The sequence below is a fragment of the Equus caballus genome, chromosome 18 (assembly GCF_041296265.1).
Source record: "Equus caballus isolate H_3958 breed thoroughbred chromosome 18, TB-T2T, whole genome shotgun sequence".
Classification (NCBI taxonomy): Eukaryota; Metazoa; Chordata; class Mammalia; order Perissodactyla; family Equidae; genus Equus; species Equus caballus.
The window spans coordinates 35,295,678-35,319,885 of NC_091701.1; the positions used below are offsets into that span (position 1 = coordinate 35,295,678).

General features: G+C 41.9%; 1 protein-coding gene across 27 annotated transcripts in view; it reads left to right on the forward strand.

The window, feature by feature from the left end:
• Positions 1 to 24,208, forward strand: part of FMNL2 (formin like 2) — a 294,823-nt gene that overhangs the window by 246,617 nt on the left and 23,998 nt on the right. For all 27 annotated transcript variants that reach the window (XR_011428223.1, XR_011428224.1, XR_011428225.1 and 24 more), the window contains 6 exons: positions 10,496 to 10,570; positions 14,676 to 14,786; positions 17,210 to 17,359; positions 19,129 to 19,230; positions 21,144 to 21,444; positions 21,775 to 21,987. Coding sequence is in view for 22 of the 27 variants with exons in the window: in XM_014732462.3 (XP_014587948.2) it covers positions 10,496 to 10,570; positions 14,676 to 14,786; positions 17,210 to 17,359; positions 19,129 to 19,230; positions 21,144 to 21,444; positions 21,775 to 21,987 (952 nt within the window). In the remaining 5 variants the exon portion in view is untranslated. The remainder of the gene's footprint in view (positions 1 to 10,495; positions 10,571 to 14,675; positions 14,787 to 17,209; positions 17,360 to 19,128; positions 19,231 to 21,143; positions 21,445 to 21,774; positions 21,988 to 24,208) is intronic.

Sequence of the window (24,208 nt, forward strand, 5' to 3'; positions counted from 1 at the left end):
CACTGTGGTTTTAGATTACAATGTGACTTTAGTCCCTAGTTCCCTTTAGTAACCCCCTGGAAATGGCTGCATCAGTCTCTAAACCCAAGTCTCATTTGAAACATCTGCAGTGTGTCACAGGAGCCTGCTGCTTCCTTAACTGGAGGGTGAGCTGGAGGCGCTGGCCACGCTGTTGGTACCTGCCACTAGGAAAGGCCTGTCTGTGAAATCATGCCCGGCTTGGGCAGTGTTTGAAAGATGGAGCTTTCAAGTCATTATTTAGGCTGTTTCTTTCCCAGCTCCTCCATCATACCCCAGACTCGATTCTGCTCACTATAGTTTATTTTATTCCTTCTACCACAGTGGTGCATGTGGCTCCTGCCCAAATCTTTCATTCTATATATCAAGCTGCCAACGATATATAGTCAGAGTTCATTTTCATTCACAACAATTGACTGAAACACACTCAGTAGAAGAAAATGGCTCAGCGGTTCCTGATTATGGGCCAACAATCACTGTCAGTCACCCTTCATCATGAGGTTGAGATCTCGGACAGAATTTTTCCCCTCAGCTCTGCGTCACTGGAGGGTGGAAATGGCCAATCACAGTAACATGAGCCAAGCCTCTGTTTTGTTTCAGCAGTTTGGTTTTGGCCATGGAAAATGAGGGCTCCTTCCCCACCATTAAATGTACAAGCAACACATGTGGTATTCCCGATTCACTGGTACACCACTAAGAACAACACTGAATTTTCCATTTTGAAGTATTTTCCAGGAATAGGTGTAAAACCCGGAAATACTATATTCTATGTGGTAGGTATCAGGGACATGTATAGTGCACCGGTAAAAGAGAATCATCTTTTTGTTCCTTGCGTCTTTGTTCTTGATTGATATTGTAGCATCAGGCGTTCCAGACGAATCTGTTTACTTGGAGAGATTCATTGAGTCCGATTCTCCCTACGCTTTGGGGAATGCATGTCCTATAGAAAATGTGGGCGAGAACTGTCTGTATTTCTCTCATGTTCTTGCTTGGAATGTAACATTCACTTGGCCTTGGGGAAAGAACATCTAGCTTTGTAGTGAGCCTGTGTGTGTGCCAGAGGTGGGCACATCCCAGAGACAACCAGAGAACAGTTAGGGACTGCTGCTGTCCAACCTGGTAAATGCCAAGGAGTGTCCCTGGCCTTGTTAAAACATGAGAACTGAGGGGAAGTCTTTCTTTTTTCTGCCTTGTGAACTGGTGGAGGGCTCCTTTCTATATAGAGAAACGTGTCTGGTCTCTGCATGGTGTGACTTCATCTTTGTGGAGAGATGGCAGATGAGTTGTTCTTTATAAGGGATGGTTGACTCCCCAACGATCTTGCAAGAAATTTTATTATTAGGGATTCATTTATTTGCTTCTTCAAGTTTTGGGTTTGAAGAATTTGTCATCTTTGTAGAAATAGAGAAGCTATTCTCTAATCCAGAAGTTCTCAAACTTTTGGCCCCAGGACCCGTTTTTTACATTCTTAAAAATTACTGAGGACCCCAAAAAGTTTTTTGAAGGTAGGTTACGTATTGATATTTACCATATTAGAAATTAAAATTTTGATAAAATTATTTCATCAAAAATAACATAATCAACTCATTACATGTTAATGTTAACTTTTTCTATAAAAAAATCTCTTTTCCAAAGCAAAAGAAAAAAAAGAACAGTGGCTGTCTTAGTCATCTTGGACCGCCATAACAAAATGCCGTACACTGGATGGCTTAAACGACAGAAACTTATTTTCTTGCCATGCTGGAGGCTGAAAATCCCCGTGCCAGCATGGCTGGGTTCTGGCGAAGGCCATCTTCCTGGATTGCACATGGCCACCTTCTTGCTGTGTGTTCAGATGTCCTTTCCTAGGTGTGTGTGTGTGTGGCGAGAGAGAGCTCTCTTCTTCTGCTTATAAGGCCACCAATCCCATTATTAAAGCCCCATCCTTATGACCTCATTTAACCTTACTTACCTCCTAAAAGCCCTATTTCCAAATACAATTGAATTGAGGGTTAGGGCTTTAACATATGAATTTTGTGGAGACATAATTCAGTCCATATAGTGGCGTTATTTTATGTTTATCTGCATCTTTTCAAGTCCAGCTTAATAGAAGAGAGCTGCATGCTCATATCTGCTCCTGCATTCAGTCGTTTGTGCTGTTTTGATCAAAGTAGTTGAAGAAAATCCAGCCCCACTCAAATATACAGATGGAAAAGGAAGTATTTTAACAGCATTTTCAGATTTTTGATACTCTACGAACACTGGACAAGTAGTAGTTTCTTCAAGGTTATTGCAAAGTAGAATCTGAAATTATCTTAATGAACTTCTTGTACTCTGTTACCTTAAAATTTGCCTATCTTGCACCTTGAATGAATGCATAATTTTGTAACAACATGCAGTGGTCACTTGGAAAATATTGATTCACCAGATTCTCCAGATCTTCTAAATACTGATTCATTTCATAATACAATATTTTTTAAAAATCACATTCATTATTATCACCACCAATCTCATCAGAAAAGTGTTGAAATATTGGGAAGTTGTCAAGCTCACGGTGGATACAAGTTTTCCAAAATCTTTATTTTTGCTTGAAAGCTCAATTTTTACATTTGGAAACAAATATTGTCAGTTGTTTTCCTTAAAGTGAAAGGCTCACTTTATTCATTTTCAAGAAAATAACTGCCAAATATATCAGTGTAACTGTAGTTTGTCAGTCATTCCTTCAAATAAGAATGAAAATGTGGCTAGTCCATCTTGCGACTAGAATAATCACAGAAGTGCTTTTCCTTGAGAATCGTATTTTAATATGTAGCAGAAGTACTTTATGCAGACTTCCCATTTCATCATGTAGAACGTTAAAAAAAGTGTGTATTCAAGGGTTGAGATTTAATAAAATTTTTGCTTTTTATTGTATCATCAAGAGTATTTTTAAGTGCAACTGCCTTTTTTCTTAAAATTGAGAATGCACGGCTGCGATGAATTCAGTGATCACTGGTGTAATGCCTTGATTCGTGCTAAGGCACCGACAGTTTTATTTACCCACCATTGCTTTTGCACCAGCAGTGCGAATGTTAACTCTGTGAAAAAGGCAAGGAACATCTTAGTATTATTATAGAAATAGTTTTGACCTTACAGACTCTGTAGAAGGGCCTCAGGGACCCTCCCTGTTCAAAGACCACACTTTAAGAACTGCTGCCCAAATCCATTGTCTGCTGTCGTCTTGGGCTGGGTGGAAGTAGTTTCAGGTAGCTAAGAGCCAAGCCCTCCTGATTAAGACCCAGAATTGGGGCAGAGAACAGAAGAAAAGAGAAGAGATGTGAATGAGAGTTAGGAGGGAGCAGTGGACAAACTTGAGGCATTTGCCTGTTGTGGACTGAGGTCTTTGATCTAGCAAACAAAGAGTCCTTGTCTTCAAGGGCTCTGAATTCAGAGCACATCTTTGTCCGATTTAATTGATTTGTTGTGATTCAGGCATGAGGAGAGCATGGTTGACATCTCAGGTCCCAAGGTCTGTGGTGAAAATGCCACAGCATTTAAATGGCTACCACCATCTGCTGTTGCTGTGGTTTAGTGAACATGTGATGACCACCAAAAATGTGTCATTGTGTCCCCTCCTCTGCCTTGCTTGACCAAATCGGGTAATGCTGAGGGGATGAAACTATGAGAATAAATGAATGAAATAAGGATGGTGTTAGACCTTTTTCTACTTTTGAGGGGTCTGACTGGTAAGTCATCCCAGAGATGACTGAAGGCCTTGGTCCTTTAGTTCTCAGGTAGCAATTTAAATATCAGTCTCTCTTGAAGAACTAGAAGGTATTTTGGTCTTCCTGTAGGAGTGGAAGCCTTGAAAGAATCTATATGTGTCCTTACGGATGACCAAGAAATGTGAATCTTGTATTGAAGCCAGAGGGATTTAAGTTGGACGTTAGGCATATTTCTGAAAGGTGTCACTTATGAGGAATTATATGGTGGATCTTTACTCTCTAGAATTTAATGAAGGTCATCTTTTTTTAGGGGAGTGATAAAAATACATTTCTCGTTTAAGGTGTGGTATGTCAACGAGTTATCCTTTGGGGGTTTTACCACCCTTTGCTTCTATGTCAGGATTCTCTGTTCAGGTCAACAAAATATATGCACGGAAAGTAAAAAAAAATCATCTGGACGCTTTGTCTGCCTGATGCCAAACATCTGGCTATTTGGAAACATCTGGAAAAGTGAAGTTTTCATAAGGGTGTTTAGCATTATGTTGATGAAACCTCGGGCTCATAATCAGATGTCTGCCAGTCCAAGATACATATAAATATTTTATTCATTTGTGAGGAAGGAGAGCTGACTAGATGGTAGAATATGTTCGGTTATTTAGCTTCTATTAGTTTTTATTCCTGTGGAATGAGAGAAGGTGGTTTCATTTCAGAGTGCTTCGATTTGATGAACATTTTCACCTTTAAATCTCAAGGAGACGTGAGAGCCAGCAACAGGTCAGGGTGATCTGCTTCTGTCACAGCAACCGTTGGGTGTTAGGGTATGAAATGTGTGGTCACCTCAGGGGAAAAAGATCATAGACCCCAACAACCACAGAGCATCCAAGAAAAGTGGTTTCATTAGGCCATCCTGGCATCAGCTAACCCAGAGACTGCTGGTCCCCTCAATAGAAGGTGGAAGATGCTTCTCACCTAGGCCTAACTCTGAAATAACTATTTACTTCATGCAGCCCTGAAAAGAAAATGAAACTTTTGTTCCCCAGCAGACCGGAGAAGGGTGGTATAATTAGTCATCACAGACTGTGCCTCTAAGACGGTGCCTTCCTGCAGGGAGCCCTGCGGATCACAAGGGCCAATTGTGAGAAGAGCAAAAGAAAGGATTGAGGCAGGCGCCAGGCGACAGAGCAAGAAGGAAACACTTAAGCAAGGGGCCTTTAATTTTTATATAACTAACCCAGAAGCACATTTTATAGCCACCTCATAAGATCAGGCCTCGATCTGACTGCAGACTTTGTCTGGTGCCCTGGGAGTTGTTGCTGGGGGAAGCCAAAGACAGTCACTGACCTTGAAGGGGGAGGGAGCAGTGGCTGAAGGCCAGCAATCTGTTGTTCATTTCAACATCTGGCTAGCAAGATAATACTCTTCATTGCAAGGCTTTTGTGAAACCATCTTTTCTCCGCTATTGGCCTTTAGGGAAATCATCCCCTAACCTCTGCCCACCCTTTGAGATGCTTTAAACCCCCGCCTCTTTAACATGCAGGGCCCCAGATTTATCCACATGGTTTGGGACATCTTCGGAAATGTCTTTTGCAGATGTTGGAGAACAGAGTTGAGCTGGGTTTTGGCTCAGTTGTGCTCTCACTTCAGCTCTCCTTAAAGTGAAAATGTGTCTTGCTATCCTGGGTGTGGCCCCTTTTCTCTGGGCAGGGCGAGATCGGTCTGCTTCCCAGCACCAGTGAGCCGATGCCCAGACATAGTGTTGGTCCTTATGATGGGTACTTGGGGCCTGTGTAGCCGAGGACATTTCTCTACATTTGGTTTGTTTGGAACTTCCAGGCTGGTCAGCGTGGGAATATCATGTTATATTGCCATGCTTGGATTAGAATTTTACAGTTTCAAGATATCGATTGAGAGATTTTTTTCCAGCTTTTATTAGTAATGAAAACCTTCAATGAAACTCTTTTTTTCCAAAGGAAGTCTTACCAGACAAGTCAGTATAATAAAGCAGAGTTGGATAAATGAGAATAGAAGTCCCAATAACCTTACTCATTTTTGCTTTTCCTTTCTCTGCCAAGCCCCCCATCTTTGGAGCCCCCATTGGTCCTCTGTAACCCTTATGGCTTCTTAGAGCAGGGCTTGAACCAATGGTGTAATCTAAGGCACTCAAATTGAGAGATGTGAAAACCAAAGTCAGAGAGGTTCCTTGAGTTCTCCAAGCTCACGGTGGGGTGGTAGCAGAGCCATGACGTATGACCTAGGTTCTCTGGTCCCCTGTTTAATACTCCACATAGTCCAATTTTTGCCCTCACATCCCTTCACCTCCATCAGTGTTAGAGCTTGAAGGTGCCAAGAGGGGGCTGGATGTGTTAGGCAGGACCCCACAGGGAAGGGTAGATGGGTGGCTGTGCTAGCAGACTCAAGTCTGCTGTCCAGGATCCCAGCCTGCGTGTTTTCAGGGTTGGTGAATTTATTCACTTGAGACTGATTTATAAATGATTTATACGTGAAGATGCCTCTCAGGTTTACAGTAGAGTGCGTGCTTTTCCAGAGCATATACTTTTATTTTTCTGCCAATTCACTTAATTTCTGGTAGCCTTGGCTGCTAAGCAGTGGAAGTCTAATTCCTGATGGAGTGATTTAAGGCACAGAAGGGCTTCTCTCCAGTCTCTGTTCAGCATTTGTATGGCTGTGTCTCTTCAATTCGCTCCCTACTCCACCTACTCCAGTGGCTACTTGTTACTGTTATAGGAAATTGGTGTTAAAGCTAGTGGGGGAATGAGAAATACCAGTGAATGCAAAAGTCAAGAAATGACAGATTTCAGTTGCAATAGTACAATTTTTTTACTTGCAAGTTTTCAAATCATATATTATCTGGCCTTTGTTGGTACGTGGAAGTTATGTGCAGCAGTATATAAAATGCAATATGTATGCATGCAGATATGCTGCTGACTTTTATATATGTGTTGATGAAGCCCTTGAGAGCATCCTCATGAAGGCCAATATGTGGATTTTGAAATTGACTGAGAGTCAACGTCTCGTTCCTTTCATCCTCACCACTTTTCTAAAACGAGGCCAATTTCCATGGAGAGAAGAGTCATGTTCAGCCATGATGGTCCCATTGGAACCAAGTGTGTGGGGGTGGTCCAGATGTGAGCTGTATGAGCTAAGACGACTTTGCTTTGATGTGAGACACGACTTTTACCAACCTTCCCCAAACATGTCTTCCCATTTCCTGTGGGATTGTAGTATACACTTGTTTAGTGATTGCTAAAGTAGTGTAGAAACAAATGTGAATCTGGTTTGCATGCTTCCTTTCCTTTAGCAGAAACGAAGGGGGCCTCTGGAATCCATGCTGTTCCTGTGGAACATGTCAGAAAATACCACCCTGAGCTCCTCAGTTGAGATTGGCTGCAGAGCATTCTAACTGAACTTTTCTGGAGGGGGTTTGGTGGAGCTGCTGGGAGGGGCTCTTGTTCTTGCAGTGGATGAGAAGAGTGGTCAGTCAGATCATTCTCTCATGGTTTCCCAAAGCTGGCATCTGTGTTGGCAGCATGTCCTCTTGTGCATTTGGATTCTTTTCCCCGAGTTCGTAGCAGCTATAAATTGGAAGATATTTAAGTCTGTTACTTTTGAAGATTAAAGGTATTTCTCTGTTTCATAACACATGTTCTCAGCATGAATTTGTCTGGTGACAGAATGAGGGATTTCTAAAGAAATGCGTATGTTCAAGGCTCTTCTTAATGTTTATTTCAGTCCTGTCTACTGGGCTAGTCCAGTGATTTTTGGGATCTTTACCCTGTATGAAATTAATCTAAAATTGATTGTTCTGGATTTGATGCCATCTATTTATATTAACAGGCTATGAATAGTTTGTTTTGTTGCTGCCCACATGTACTTTCCTCAGCCACATAAAATCAATTTTCTCTAACGATCTGGACGCTATCCCTGATTATTTGGGAGTTACCTTATTATTCATTGTACCTATGCAGGGGCGGTTGGCCAATCCTTGCAGCATTCCTATGATACCCAGTTATAATAACTGTTTCTTTATTTGTGTTATTAAATTGGAGGTTGAGTGAGTTGGAGAGTTAATAAGCCAACTGTCCAGTTTACAATTGGTAGTAAAGGCTGAGGGTTTAATCAGCTAGTCTAATATTGTGTAAGCTACTGGTTCCCAAATGCTGGTCCAAGGACTGTGAGTACTTTTTAGAAACACATTCCTAGTTCTGTCTCGAGATTCTCCTTCCTTATGTCTTGATTTAGACTCCAGGTATCTGCCATATTTAGAAGTACCTTGGAAGATTCTGATGCGTGGACATCAAATGTATGCACAATGTAATGACTGTGCTTTTTATAATAACGTTTTTCATCTCTGTTGGTGTCTCAGATAATTTTGGAATGCTTTAACTATAGTCTTAAATGGTGTCTGTTTATCTGAACGTTCTGGACTGTGTGGGAGAAAGAACATCAGGCCGGCAGTTGGGGACCTGGTTGACCTTTCATCACGTTGGGGGCTTTTGATCTGTCTAGGTATCAGTCTCATAAGTTGAGGTGGATTACCCAAGGTGCTTTCCAGATTTCTGACATTCTTTGATTCCAAGGGCTTTGCCCTCCTAGGAATTATATTCATCATCGCTGTTCATTGTTAGCTGTTGCCTCTTCTAGTTGGGTGATTGCCTAGTCGCACAACAGAACATTGATCATGGCCTGCTGCTCAGGACAGCTGGTAGCCATCCCTAGATCCAAGACTGCCTCTCTTCCTTCCTCCTGCCACTACCAACCTCCCAGAACAGATTGAAGTAAACCATTCCCCTGGGGAACAAGCTCTTACACTGAGGTTTCTCTTAAGGAAAATTCAGGTTGTAATTCTGACCTTGTGTATACCAAGCCTTGGCAGTTTTCACCCACTGGGCCCTTTTTGCAGGCTAGGGACACTTGTGCCTTTGGGCACGAGATGTGACTGATGTAGTCTAAGGAGCTCATCTTGCACTGCCTCATCCTCCTTCCACAGATCTTTTGTTTCCAGGAACTTCCTGCATATTCTCTAGGGGGGCTCGTTGGAGCAGGGGCAGAACATGATACCCCTTGAAATCCCTGGTTCTCACCCTTTGCAGAGCATCAAAATGGTCTATAGTGCTTTTACAATTGTACATGCCCACATCACCCCAGCCCTGCCGGGGCCTGCTGATCACGTTCTTCAGGATGGGATTGGACACATGTGCTTTGTAAACTCTCCCTTCTCCTGGAGCCTCCTCCTCGTCCTGCAGACTGGGCCCATGCACTGTTCCTCTGTCTTTTGTAATTATTTTTTGTTAAGGCAGATATAAGTAAATGGAGATTGGTTATCAGAATACAGTGAACCGTGGTTTGAATCTATTGAGAAAATTAAGTTGCTTTAAGACTAGAAGGGCTCAGGGGTCAAAGTCAGTTCACCTTCACGTTCTCAGCACACGGGTTAAGCACAGGAACCAGCACTAAAGATTTACTCCTGACCACAGTGGTCTGACGGTTCTTGTTTCACCAATGTGATGGAGAGTAGTAAGTCATTGACCCTTTTCCTTAAGTGTGTTTTAATATAATTACTTGTTTATCCTCTGTTCAGTGCAATTCAGCAAATATTATTGAGAACCTACGCTGTGCTAGGCATTGTTCTAGATGGTAGGGATAGAGGAGTGAACAAAACATGAAATTCCTGCCTTCATGGGACTTTCTGTTCACCAAAATATATAGAGAGAGTCACATAGAATTTAGTATGATGGAATTAAATGGCTGCATTATAGCATTATGAAATACCACTTTAGGAGAATTCTTTAGAATTGGCCTGAGTATCCCTAAGATCAGAAATGGAAGCAGATCGTTTAGTTAAGAATGTGAAACCTGGATTAAATTTGCAGAATGTTAAGAGACTGTGTTTTTACTAATACAACGTGTAGCGCGTAGGTGTCCAGGTAAATATATTCTGAAGGCAGAATGAATAAACCAGGGGGCTCCAAAAAAGGTAGCTAGGGACACTGTCAGAATTAAAGTTTATCCTTTGATTTTGGGAATAAGTCTTCAGAGTTATTATTTTGTGCAAATCTTTCTTTGACTCTATGCTTTTTAACTCCGTGTATTTAATTCCATGTGTCTGCAGCTGCCTTAGGCCCTGGAGTTCACGGTATTTTATCTACTTCTTTCACCAGTCCAACTAAAGCATTCATTCGAGCTGAATGCATATTACTTCAGACCTCTGGGGAGCAACTTCAGAAATTACTGCTTATTTCTATACTCACCTTGAATGGGTTAATATAGCTTCCCAGATCGTCTACTTCTGTGTTGTAGTTTATGCACTAAAATTATTTGATTCAGTTAGACATAATAGGAACATTTTCAATCTGCTTTTCAAGGAATTTAAATACTAAATTATTCAAATCTTTTAGCATCTCTGTTTTAAAAGTGCATTTGTAAAAAGGAAAACGGGTCTCTCTCTTTTATTTTGAATCGTAAACAACATTCTAGGCTTCTGAATGCAGGCTAAAAAATTGACAGAACTGCAAAGATAACCAATGAAAGAAAAACACATTTGATAAGATTTCAAAATTTCAAGAGAACATGCGAAAACAAACCCAAGGATCAGGTTTTGGTCCTGGCTCATGTTGCTCTTTGTTACTAAACTAACTTAGAGAAGAAGTGCATAGTGTGTGAGAGAAGGAAAAAAGGATATTCTGGAAATCATTATTAACGCTAAAATTTCTGTATCTAATTTTAGACTGCTTATGTTTGGAATTTCATGTGTGTGGTGAAAATGTGTGTTTCAGGTCTGTGGAGAAAAACAGCGCTTTGAGAAGTTGATGGAACATTTCAGGAATGAAGACAATAACATAGATTTTATGGTGAGTTATTTCAGTACTACATTCAATAAAGCAAACTCAGTTTCAGCCCTTTTTCCTAAATCCATTCATATTTATATATGTGTGTGTATGTATGTATATGCATGTAAATGTTACAAAGGACAGGAAATTGAGTATGATATGGTATAGATCCAATCTAGAGTGTCCTTTTTTTTAATTATTCTTTTAAAAATTTTATTTATTTTTTGGTGAGGAAGATTGGCCCTGAGCTAACATCTGTTGCCAATGTTCCTCTTTTTGCTTGAAGAAGATTGTTGCTGAGCTAACATCTGTGCCAGTCTTCCTCTGTTTTGTATGTGGGATTCCACCTCAGAATGGCTTGATGAGTGGTGCATAGGTCTGCGCCCAGGATCCTAACCCACAAACCTTGGGCTGCCGAGGCAGAGCACGTGAACTTAACCACTATGCCACCAGGCCAGGCAGGCCCCTAGAGTGTCCTTAATCTGTATTTTCCCTTTATGGTGCTTATTTGCAGTTTTGTGCCTTGCATACACACTATAATAAAGGCCAGAAGCACTAATTATTTACAGCAAAATAGAGTAAAGCCATGCATTTGAGACAAAGAAGTTAACTCCTGGTGCGAATGCCTGCACTTGCCAGCTTTACCTGTCGATAGTGCTGCAGAAGAATCCTGTAGATAGAAACCAAGAATCTTGACCAATTTGTCTTTTGCACATCTCAGCTGGGGGCCTCCTCCAGACTTCTCAAAGACTAAAGTGCTTTGGTTCTTAAAATTGACTCTACGTGTCCCCCACGATTAGCATAGAGCCGTGATCCTCCCCCTGTGATCTCTGTCCTGCTCTGGTAATTCTGTGGGGTGGACTCCTACTGCAGATCGCCTTAGCAGGGTGGATCACATTCAGGAACCTGGGGCCAAGCGGCAGGACTGTCCTCTTCAGGCACGAACAGCAAAAGGAGTCTGAGCACTTCTGAATTCATATACCTAAATCTTAATCCTGGCCTGAAGATGGAATCTACTAGAGAGAATTTCCTGAGACAGATTACCCTGGAGTGCACCCCAGTCTGCAGTCTTTCTTTGACCTAATCCAGTCAAGCCAGGGAACTGGGGAACCCGGGAGATCTTACCAGATCACTTCTAGCCTGGATCAGATCCCCAGTCATTGTGGACTCTTCTAAAACGTGTGCTTGGATGCCAGGAAAAGTTTTCATTTGAATTGCTTTAGTGATTGTAAAACATGGAACATAGCTTTGCAGATTTCTAACCCTTTTATGTGAACGTTTTTCCCCAGTCTTCAAATTTTGTATGCATCCTAGCCCTCAGCCCCTTCCAAAATCAGTCAGAAAGATGAAGACCTTTATAGAGCAGCTTTTCTGTTCCATAAAGCATGTTATTTGCCTTTTAAAAAGGTAAAAAATAAATGTGAAACAAGAATACTTTTACATTAACTTTTTAGTTCTTGTTATTAGAATTTCTTTGGCATGTTTGAGGCTAACGTTAGCGCCGGTGATACATGCATAACAAAGTCATGCCCTGGCTAACCTACAGTTTCTTTCCTCTGCCCTGATAGGGGGAACTTATTTGTTCCTTAAAGCTGAGTTTGCAAACTGCAAGCTTTCAGGCTGAAGCCAGCCTACAGGCTTGTGAGTTTAGTCTGACAGTGATGTCCCCCCCACCCAAATTTGGAAATTACTCATAAAAATACAGATTTCTGCTTTTCTTAAACATTTCTGGTAACACTAGGCCTCTGTTCTTGCAGAGTATCAGCTGCTGGAGTCAAGTAGCCCTTTATTCTTTTGTCTGAAGATATCCTTTCTAGTTCATCACAGTCCACACCATTCCCTATTGTATTATACATGGCCCACCTCACTCATTTACCATACCTAGCATATCTCTCTGCCATTTGAGTTTCTGCTGAAATTATATTAAGTCCTTTAAAATGTCTGCACTGTTTACAGATGAGAGTGTATTTCTTGTGAGTTCATTTGTTTATATGTACATACATTGAGGAACCATTTTTAGAGGCTGCTAGTGTCCAGGTACTATGTGCTCGATTCATGTGTCACCTAGCAAATAGTTTCCTCTTAGGCATATCATAAAACTCAACAGATCATTTAGACATGCTTTCAGAAGAGAAATGGAAAGATGCCAGAATCCAACCATATTTTTCCTCCAGAAAATGAGGCTTTTCATAAACTGTCTTAGGAATGCAGTTAAGTAGTACAACCTCCCAAACAACATATTCCTCATAAAATATAATATAAATTTTTCTAATGTAGCATAAGACCTTTTTCTCTAATTTTTGTGGACAAAAGAAAAAACTGAGAAAATCTTTTTTAGTTCATTTAACTAAAGAATTTGAAGTAATTTTTTAGTCAATTTCAATAGCATCCTCTTATAACCTAGAGAGTTTACACATCTTCCAAGATATCCAATGTATAAAATATACTCAAAGAGGAATCTAACTGGATTAAAACAATTTACAAAAAGATAAAGGAAATCGGGTTTGGCGGAGAGAGGAAGAGTAAGGCAATTTTCAGAGGAAATGTGAATCTGGGTCCCTCAATCATTTGCCTTCTTGCAGGAGACTCTGTTTAACCATAGAGGAAGAGCATTAGTAAGATATTTTCACCATAAATAAACTGACTGTCACTATTAAAAGCAAAATAGATCTGTTGAACTCTGTTGTGTTACTTACCAGTGTGGGGACTGGCTTTCTCTGGGGCAGGTCTCAGGGCCACTGATGCAGTTGTGGGAAGAAAGCAGTAAATCCAAGGCTTTTATGGAATGGAAACTGGTTGATTGTTTAAAATGGAAAAATGGGTCAAAGGTTCCGTTAAGATCCTGTTAGAATGGTGGGGCCCACAGTGAAATGTTAGAAGTTGTCTTGTGGGGCCACTATAGGTGATTTAAATGTTCTTTGTAATAGTTTTTACATTTTTCTGAAATATACCTGTAATAACTAACACAGTTTGTTTGATATACCTATAAGACTTTTTAAAAATAGCTTTACTGAGATATAATTAACATACCATCCAACTTACCTATTTAAAGTGTACAGTTCATGGGGCTAGCCTGGTGGCATAGTGGGTAAGTTCACACATTCTAGTTCAGTGGCCTGGGGTTTGCAGGTTTGGATCCCGGGCGTGGACGTAGCACCACTCATCAAGCCATGCTGTGGTGGCATCCCACATACAATAGAGGAAGACTGGCACAGATGTTAGCTCAGGGCCAATCTTCCTCACAAATAAAAACAATAAGAAACCAAAAAAATGAAGTGTACAGTTCAACATATTTTTAGTATTTTTGCAGGGTTCTAATTCAGTTCCCTGAATTAACACCTGCAGTGTAATATTTTGTTGCCTCTGCATGGATCCCTCTACCCATTAGCAGTCACGCCCCATTTTCCCCATGCCCAGTCCTAAGCAACTACTAACCTGCTTTCTGTCTCTCTAGATTTGCCATTCTGGATATTTTATATGAATGGAGTCATAATATATGTGGTCTTTTGTGACTGACTTTTCTCACTTAGCATAACATTTTCAAGTTCGTCCATGTTGTAGCACATATCAGTACTTCATTCCTTTCTATTGTCATGTAATATTGTGTTGTATGGATATATCACGTGTTTTTAATCTATCAGTTGATGCTCATTGTTTTTTTGCCCCCTGCTTTTTTGTTATTATGAACATTTGTGTACAAGTTTTTATATGGACATATATTTTCATTTCTCTTGGTTATATACCTAGAAGTGTGATTGCTGAGGCGTGTAGTAACTGTAGTTAACAATTTTGAGGAACTGTCAGACTTTTTGAAGTGGCTGCACTATTTGACGTCCCAACCAACAATGGATGAGGGTTCCAATTTTTCCACATCCTTGTCAACACTTGTTATTGTCTTTTGTTTTGATTGTAGCCATCCTAGTGGATGTGAAATGGTATCTTATTGTGGTACCTTTATGACTTTTGAATTTAAAAAAATGTGTAAAATATTTTTAAAGACCTAGTGAAATGAAGGAAAAGGAAATTGGTAAGTGAGCTTAGATTTATGCAGTTAAAAGCATGTGCTTATGATTAAACTGAGAAAACAAATTTGGAGCTGTCTCACCCATTGGCAATTTCATTTCAGGTGGCCTCTATGCAGTTTATTAATATTGTAGTCCATTCAGTAGAAGACATGAATTTCAGAGTTCACCTCCAGTATGAATTTACCAAGTTAGGCCTGGACGAATACTTGGATGTAAGTATAGCTGTAACCTTTGTCTCCAACATAAGACTTGATTTATCACTTACCCTCAAAGATACACTTCCTTAGTGACCAAAGAACGCTTAAAGCCTATGTAGTTAACTTCTCTAGTGCTAGTTAAAAGGGACCAATCTGAGTGATGCAGTCTGCCAGAGAAACTGGATTCCTGCTGGCCCCCTGGGACCCTAGGCTGTCTTCTGCCAGCAGCTGTTTGGCCCTGGAGTCAGATCACCTCATGTAGCCTTGCTGCAGTTTTCGTCTGCTGCCGAGCTCTGTCTGGGTCCAGTCTCGTTGTCCCCTTCATCTGTGCTGTTGAGCAATTTGCATTCTTCCTTACTCTGGGGACCCCATCTGGGCAGAGGAAGTCAAACCAAGACTGCTGTGGAGGGTTGAATAAATGCTTACTGCATCAAAAAAATGAGGAAATCGACACTAGGAGACTTCTTCATGTAGCTGTTAAATTCTGCTTAGAGTGCTTGTAGCTTCAGAAGTTCCACGTTTAGTTCTTCGGAGAAGGGGATCTAAAGTTTCTCTTTCTCCCGCTCCCTTACCAATGCTCAGCCAGTTCCTTCAGGTTCTTCAGCTTAGAAACAAAGTTGATGTGAAAATCGTAAATGGACTTGAGTAGCTCTGTGTGCGCAGGATGTACCCTTGTCCTTGGACTCTTGGGGGGTTTTGTTTTCCCCTCTATATAGGAGTGGTTGGCTTGAATTTGGAAGACTATTAGTGATAGGGCAAGGATGGTTGACCTCAGTTTCAAGGCTGTTTCTAGCTATGAAGAAGATAGACAGAAGTACTTTTCTTGGACATCTCCAGAGTTCAGCTGCCCCTCTTCATTAGAGGGTGAAGCCAGGGAATTACACAGAATGTACCCTCAGTTCTTTGCAAGGTGGAATTGCAGAATTGGTTACTTTGGAGCTCAGGGCCTCATCAGACCAACTGCGGGGTCCTGGGCTAGACTGGCCTTATTGTTGTCTGAAGAGTCTACACAGGGAGAAACATGATGGATTTCCATTAGAGAGTTGTTTGAGTTGTTTTCCCATTTAAAGACCCACTGATATCTTTGACAAAATATTGTATTGGAATCCAGTTTTTTTCCTGCTTTGAGATCAAAGTTTGTCTGTTTTCTTTCCCCACATGCTCTGAGAATGGCAGTATGGGACCAAAAATTGGGTGTGTAGATTCCTAAGGTGTTCTGGGTTCAGTCTTGTGATGGCCGCACAGAGCTCACTGCGGGCTCCAGGGTACAGTGGGAGGTAGTAACTCATCGGTCAGTGCCTGTTATTCATTGTGAAGCTTGTGGAAAATCCCACAAAGCTTAATCTCTGTTTTCCTTTCCAGCCTTTGCCGCTATTCAGAAATCTTTTTCAGTTCTGACTCCTAAACTAAGATGGAGCATACTTTCTTCAGAACAAGCTCAGTTGTAGGATTTCAAATTAGACCTAGGAGAAAAATCTATTTTCCTGAGAATTTATGTAGAATGGAATTCCTCTTAAAAATTTAAGCTTTTTCAGAACTCTGTATTTCTGTAACTTCTTGATCCTTTGATACTGGACTCATAGATAGAGGCGATTAGAAGAACATTATAGCCATATATAAGTACTTCCTTTGTTTACAAAAACTCAGCCTTGTAAGTAGCTGTTGATTTGTTCAGTAAATGTTTATTGGCATCATCCATGTGCCAGATATTGTTCTGGCCACTCATGTGTTCTCCATGTTACTTGTAAGGAAGATTCGCTTGACTTCTCATTACACCTTAGAGCTAGTTGAGTTCCGTTAGGATGCCTCCCCCCGGGATGCAGTGAATGGGGGAAAGCTTCCTGATCTGTGCTTTGGGGAGCCCTGCGCTCCTCTTGCTGGGAAAGTGTCTTGGGGAAGTAATCATGGAGGGTGGTTTCTAGCAATTTGTGCTAAAATAAGCCCAGAGCTAATATACTTTATTAGTGTCTGCCTCACCTCCCACTTAACTCTCTCTCCCAACTGGGGGACTATCATCACTACCCGGGCAAGATACCACCCACTTCAACCTCTTCTGCTACACAGATACCCCTCAGGTTTTATGTTACCTGTGACTGTTGTTCCCTTTTGAAGCTGCTTTTAATTTTTCTATTGTCCTGATTTCGCCTGTATTGGAATGTTTTAGGTTGGAATATATCTACATGGGGAATAGATGTATAGGAAGGCTTAGGGAGGAAATGTGTGTACATTTGGGAGACGGTATTCACCAGAAAGTAATCTGATGGTACCCTCTTAGATGGTCACTCCATAGTTCTCTTAAGGAGGAGGATATATCAAACCCTCTCTTGGGAAAGACTGGACTATTTGGAACAAACAAAAACATGTATAGGCTGTTGGATAAATATGTTCTATTTCCACAGATATGCTAACACCGCCTTCTCTTGCATTTTGATTTTTAGAAGCTGAAACACACTGAGAGTGACAAGCTGCAGGTACAGATTCAGGCTTACCTGGACAATGTGTTTGATGTCGGAGCTCTCCTGGAAGATGCTGAAACCAAGAACGCAGCCTTGGAGAGGGTGGAAGAACTGGAAGAAAACATCTCTCATGTAACTACATCTCAGAAGAGGGAAAATTGCTTATGTTTCAACTGGGTGCAGAGCAGAATAAATGTTAGCTTTTATGGCAGTGAATGAAAGGATTTGGAGTATGGGAATGAGCTTCAGCTTGAGATAGAGAGCTATCTGAAGCTATTCTGGGGTCTTTCAGAGAAGGCAGGTGTGTTAATGCTGAGTGGAATCCATTGCCTTGCCTTAGCTCACCTGCTCAGTTTCTGCTGAGTCCAGGTTGCTGGCCATCTTAGTTATAGGCACAGGAGAGTTAGATGATTGGCGTTACGTAGAGGGAAATACAACTGAAATATGTGAGTGTGGCCCCAGGTGAAGAAGTATCTTCTTCTGAATATGTCATCTTCTACCAAATGTGTCCACACAGGCCAGTGGGCAGGACGATCTAGTGTCTTCATGATGCATGTCTGCACATTCCTGCCTTAGGGTTACTCAACTTCTAAATAGAGTCGTTTCAACAGTAGGCATTTTCAAGGACGTCAGCAAGCATTCCTGTATGTCCTCTTCTTTGAAGAAGAGTGTCCTCGCAGTATAATGTCAACTCTGGATCGCGGCAGGGACTCATTTTTCTTTGAGGGATTTTTCTTGCCACAGACCAAGTTGAATATGAGTCTAAAGGCCTTCAGGGGTTGTTCATTTGTTCATCCATTAAACAAATATTTAAGTACTGCAAGAATGAACAGAAAAATGGTGCTTTTTAAAAACCCAAGCATGGTGAGGGCCAGATTCTTTTGATGAACTCTGATTGACAGTGTCCTTGATTGTGAAATGAATTGTCTTTTTTTGGAGGGATAGTATTTCCCCCTTTGAACAGTCCATTCATTTTCCTCTGCATTTTCTTAGTTAAGGGTATTGCATGTGCTTAACGGTCTTGCATCTTTTCCCATCGCTCTGAAGATGGGCGTCTTCACGGCTTGTGGGTAAGCCGCGGTGGTGAGCCAAAAGCTCTCCCTTTGTAAGTGCTACAGTGACCTGGTTGGCACCTGCCGAGGAAGAGCATTTACGGGCCTGATGTTTCTTCCCTTGGCAGATGTGTATTATATTCTGAACCTGATCAGCATTAATCTCCACTCTTACCCCTCACCTTGCCTCCCTGATTTTCTTTACTTGTGATCATTTTCAGTGAGATGTGAGAACTTAGAAGTTGCTCGATTTTAGAGCCTTATGGGAAGAATAACTGATAACATGCTTACTCTTTCTTTTGAAGCCTCAGCTGGCATTGCACAGCCATACTTCTGTCACTTACTGTTGTAGTAGTTCACCTGCTTATTTGAACTGCTCCTCCAAAATGACTTTTATTGTTTGGGTAGTTTGGGTGAAAACAAGCAGTAGTATTTTTTCAACTGGTTACCTGTAATAACTGAACCAGGTTTTCTGGGTCAACAATTGTCAAAAACTTTTGCCTAATAGCACCTTCTTAGGGAGAGAGAGGTGGCCCTCCCCTCCTCTCTAACTACCATTCTCTACCCTTGCTAGGCCCTGCAGAAATGGAGAGAGAAACACTGTGTTGAAACACTAAGGGAGTGACGTATGGGTTTTATTAAGGCTCACGTATAAATTTATTCCTGTTGGAAATGAATATGTATTCAGAACCATATTATAAATATTAACATTTCCAGAAAACAACTTGTGGGACACATGCAGGTTTCTGACTGGCCCCTAATGGTCTTTGAGCTACACTTTCTGAGAACCAAGGACCTGATCAGAATGATCCTGTGTTGTGACACAGCTTCCCTTTCAAAACTTTACAGTTGTCTGAAAAACTGCAAGACACAGAGAATGAAGCCATGTCCAAGATCGTGGAACTGGAAAAGCAGCTCATGCAGAGGAACAAGGAGCTGGATGTTGTTCGAGTAAGTGTGATGATGACAACCGCCCCAGATGGGCATTGCAGAGAATATGCTCCAGCTGTAGTCTAGTAGAACACGGAATACATTCATGTCAGAGGAATGCATTGATGCAGCATATTTATTGGAACCATTTCAGAGGTGATACTCAAATGAAAAGTACACATAGTTAGGGTCTGTACACACATGTGTGTGCAATCAGATGCTGGGGGTTCAGGACTGCCTTATCTATCACAGGTTTTGGGAGCAACAGTATTCTCCCATCTGGACAAGTCTGAGTTTGATTTCGTAGATCACCCATTTGGTTGGAAATAAAAACACAGCATGGATTTAATTCATGCCACTTATTTATTTTTATTAGGATTTGGACTTCTTTGTACTTCTTTGCTTTGCTTCTACTTGAAACCAGATTTGGTGGTTGCCATGGAAACAGTGAAATCACAACACAGGCGAGACCTAACGGCGTTCACCAAAAAGACAAAAGGCAAAGCACAACCTAACTGTTTTATTATCAGATAATCCCAGCTATTTTATTTGGCCTCAGCATTATTTTACCTTCCGTGTCAGATACTTATGGAGTGCCATCCGTGTACTTGGAATGGTCCAGAACATAAAAACACCAAAATGCCTGGAGGGCTTTCAGGCAAATGGCTTGCCTTTACACCACTGTTAATGAAATGGCACATTTTATGTGAAGGTTATCATGTCTGTGTGTGTTGCTTGATATTCTGACATGTCCTACAGTTAACTCTAGGAAATTTATTTTCTGGCACACCATCGAGACAAAGTTGTAGCATATGGACTCATTCAAGTTCATACTCTCAGATTATTAGTAATAGACAGGGTGTGAAGAATGTTTCCCTGCCTGCTAGAGGTTTGTGGGGAGAGATCACGTGTACAAGACCCAACAAGTAAGTTTCATAAAATCCTTTCACTGGAACTTCTGGGGGCCCTTCTGAAAGGAACTGGGACAGCCTTTCAATTGTAACTTCTTTGTTTTCTGCTAAAGACCTAGACAGAAATAAGTAATTAGTGGAGGGGAGCATTGGCTTATTTTGTTTAACTGCATTACCAAAGGGAAAATGTCACAACCATTGCTGTCCTGAGCTTGGTCAGGGGAGCATTGTGAAGGCCAGAGAAATCCATTCAAAAACAGTCAGTCCCTTGTTAGTCATGAGGAGATTATTCCATGCTTTGCAGATTTTTTTTGTTGTTGGTGAGGAAGATTAGCCCTGAGCTAAGATCCACTGCCAATCCTCCTCTTTTTGCTGAGGAAGATTGGCCCTGAGCTAACATCCATGCCCATCTTCCTCCACTTTATACGTGGGACACCTGCGACAGCACGGCTTGATAAGCGGTGTGTAGGTCCACACCTGGGATCTGAACCAGCAAACCCTGGGCTGCCAAAGCAGAGCACGTGAATTTAACCATTATACCACTGGGTCGCCCCCATGCTTTGCAGATTTTTAATCCCAGTCTGACTTCTATCCAAGTCTGATTTAGGGTCCTTTCCTGATATGTGTCTAGGAGTTACAAATGAATTTTAAAATAATTGAAAGGAAAACATGCACCACCAGAACATGCTCAGGATATTCCAAAGTCAGCTATCAAATTATTCTTGGGTTATCTCTGCCCTATTCCTCTCCACCCACAAGGAAAATTGAGTTAGCTGCATTTACTGATGGAAAGCCACATTAGTAATAACAATTGTTAGAATATATAGCACACATTACGAGTGAACAGTTGAATATCAATGGGACTTGTTGGCTGAGTCTGTAGAACTCCTATATATATATATATATATGAGTAACCTTTTCTGTTTTATTTGGTTGTTTTTTTTATCCTCAGTTTGCCGATCTGATGGTAATAGGTACGAATGTCATGTGAAGACAAACTCTTGACCATGGACTCTTTTGCAGGAGATCTACAAAGATGCAAATACCCAGGTTCACACATTAAGGAAGATGGTCAAAGAAAAAGAAGAAGCCATTCAAAGACAGTCTACCCTGGAAAAAAAGATTCATGAACTGGAGAAACAAGGGACCATTAAAATTCAGAAGAAGGGGGATGGGGACATCGCTATACTGCCGGTTGTGGCTTCTGGTACATTGTCCATGGCGTCAGACATGGCAGTGGGACAAATAATGGGGGCCGCCTCCACAGGACCCTTGCCCCCTCCTCCTCCAGCGCTACCTCCGTTGTCAGACACTCCTGAAGCAGGTAAGAAGCCTTGGTGGGAGAACTGAAGTGTACTATTGAGACGTTTGTGTTCTTTTTTTATCTACTTTTCATTTATGTCATTTTGTTGGCATGTTCTTTTAATTACTGATTTTAAGTACTCTTTACATTTTGAGATTAAGGTTATGAATGTTCATTTCACGTATGTTGCCGTATATTCCCCATTTGTCAATGAGGACATTTTAGCCTTTGAAAAAAATCCTTTGTTTTTTTTCAGTGTTTTGCTTTTGGATACTTTAGGTGCATATGACATATTGCAGGAAAAACCGTTCCCCTATTTCCAAAGTCACTTTGTTTCTTTTCTTTTGCTAGTGCAAAATGGTCCAGCAACCCCACCTATGCCACCACCACCCCCTCCTCCTCCCCCACCCCCGCCTCCCCCACCTCCTCCCCCACCCCCACCTCTCCCTGGTCCTGCAGCTGACACTGTGCCAGCTCCTCCTTTACCACCTCCCCCTCCTCCCTCTGCACCCCCGCTGCCTGGGACATCTTCACCCACAGTGGTTTTCAACTCAGGATTAGCAGGTAAGAGCACAGAATTAAGACCTAGGTACTTGTGTAAGAAATACTCATTTATCTTCCCTCCGGAGGGTCAAAGCCATTCTTTCAAAGTCCAGGTCTTTTGCAGTCACATGCATCTCCTCTTAATATGAGTACATTCCTGCTGATACAGCCAGTAAAGGGGAAATTGTCAACACAGGAGGCATTTTCCTCTAAGCAGTCTTTGTCACTCTCTCCCTAGCAGGAAGTTCTGATCTCACACCATCTTCCCACCTTCGCTTCTCCCCCCTAGAGAAGGGAAGCGAGACAAGTTACCTTCTTAGGGATCAGTGCGTTGCATTGGGTCCAGCAAACACTTCTGGACCTCTGTAGTAGTCAGAGCTCTGACACACAGTGCTGCTGGTGCTTCTGGCTCTGTTTTTGAAGATGTTTGTGCAAGATGCCATCTATAAAAGGGAAAATGCCTTTCTATGTAATTGCCTGCTGTAGGCTTCCAGGCATTTCTTCTGAGCATTTGAGGATATCAGAATTCACTGTAGTGGAATCACGCTTCAAGGGGAATGTTGCCAACAGCAGTGTATGCATGCCTTGAAATGCCTCTACATAAGCATGTTGTCCTCCTGTTAACCAGGATAGAATGCACCATCCTTACCTCACCCAGGAACAAAAAGGGGTGGATGTGGGGCCAGAGGAAGAGAGGTGCTCGAATGCCTTGAAATATAAGTTGTTATTTTCGATTCATGGGAATGAATTTTTACTCTTTTCTAAAATATTGCAAGCCATTTTCCCAGTCACGGCGTGCTCCTCTGGCGTTTGGAATTGCTCTGAGCTTTGCCGTACCATCCCTGTGACATGGATGATTCTGCTTCCTCATCCACTTCAGTCCCTTCACGAGGTCTCTTATTTCCCACGAAGAACTACCCCTCTAATAGTCTCCATTTCCAAGTCTGCGATAGTTCTCAGAGCCTTTTACCCAGAGCCTAAAAGCCAGTCTCAGCTGTCAAAGATTTCCCACTCTCTGTCCCTTGGAGTGTCCCGTCAGCAGCTTTACCCGACAATCATTAAGGCTGGTTCATCCTAATGATGGAAGCCCTTTTGGACCCCCGAAAGCCACCCATAGCAGACTTGGTCCACATCAAGTCCACGGTGAGTGCTTCCACCCCACCTTCTATAAAACTGTGGAAGAGCGGCTGGCCCGGTGGTGCAGCAGTTAAGTTCGCACGTTCCACTTCGGCGGCACGGGGTTTGCCAGTTTGGATCTCGGGTTTGGACATGCCACCACTTGGCATGCCATGCTGTGGTAGGCGTCCCACATATAAAGTAGAGGAAGGTGGGCACGGATGTTAGCTCAGGGCCAGGCTTCCTCAGCAAAAGAGGAGGATTGGCAGCAGATGTTATGCCAGGGCTAATCTTCCACACACACAAAAAAAGACACAAACTGTGGAAGAAACACACAAGATGCCTGTTCAAAGTAATGTTTGCAGTAAACCCGTGACTTATTTCTACCTTTCAAGGTCTCCCCCATCTACTGCTTTTTTCTAGAACTTTTATTGCTTCTGAAGGACAAAAGTTGGAGGAGTATCATTTTGGAACTGTTGGATTTCGCAATGTAAACAAACAAAAAACCTCTTAACAAGCCTCAGGAATCTGTTCTGTCAACAGGCTGTTGTGACTGTGTGTGAACACTTTGAATTGTCGTGTGCACCTGGGCTCACTTGTAGGCTTTCCTTGTAGCCCCCGAAGGGCATGCAGTGAGAGACACTGTGGTGTCTCTCCTTTGGTACTGCCTCCCTTCTCTCTGGCAAAGCCTAACGTGTGATACGGCTTCCATTTCCATTCACCTGAGCTCTAACGGAACTAGGAACTCAGAACTGCCTTGGCAAAAGAGCAAAAGAACCAAGAGGCTGAGATGCGCAGGTCCAAGGCTCCCTTCTGAATGGCTCTTGTCCCCTCTGGTTAATTTTTTTGCCTGGGTTCTTCCTGCTACTTAAAATGTGTTGGCTCTGTTGATTGCCTCAATCTTAGGAAGCGGAGCTCTGTGTTCAGCTGCTTGCCCACTGTTACCTTCAGGGTTGTTGCAGTTCAATTGGGAGTTGTCCTCTTTGTGTCTCATACGATTTAGAGGGCGGTATGTGGGATTGAGGAAACTCCTCGTTAGTGCTGTAAGTGTCCATTAAACAATTACAAGATGTTCTGTTTTACAAGATGTAAGGGTTGTAACATACTTATGAGTCTTTGATAGCTT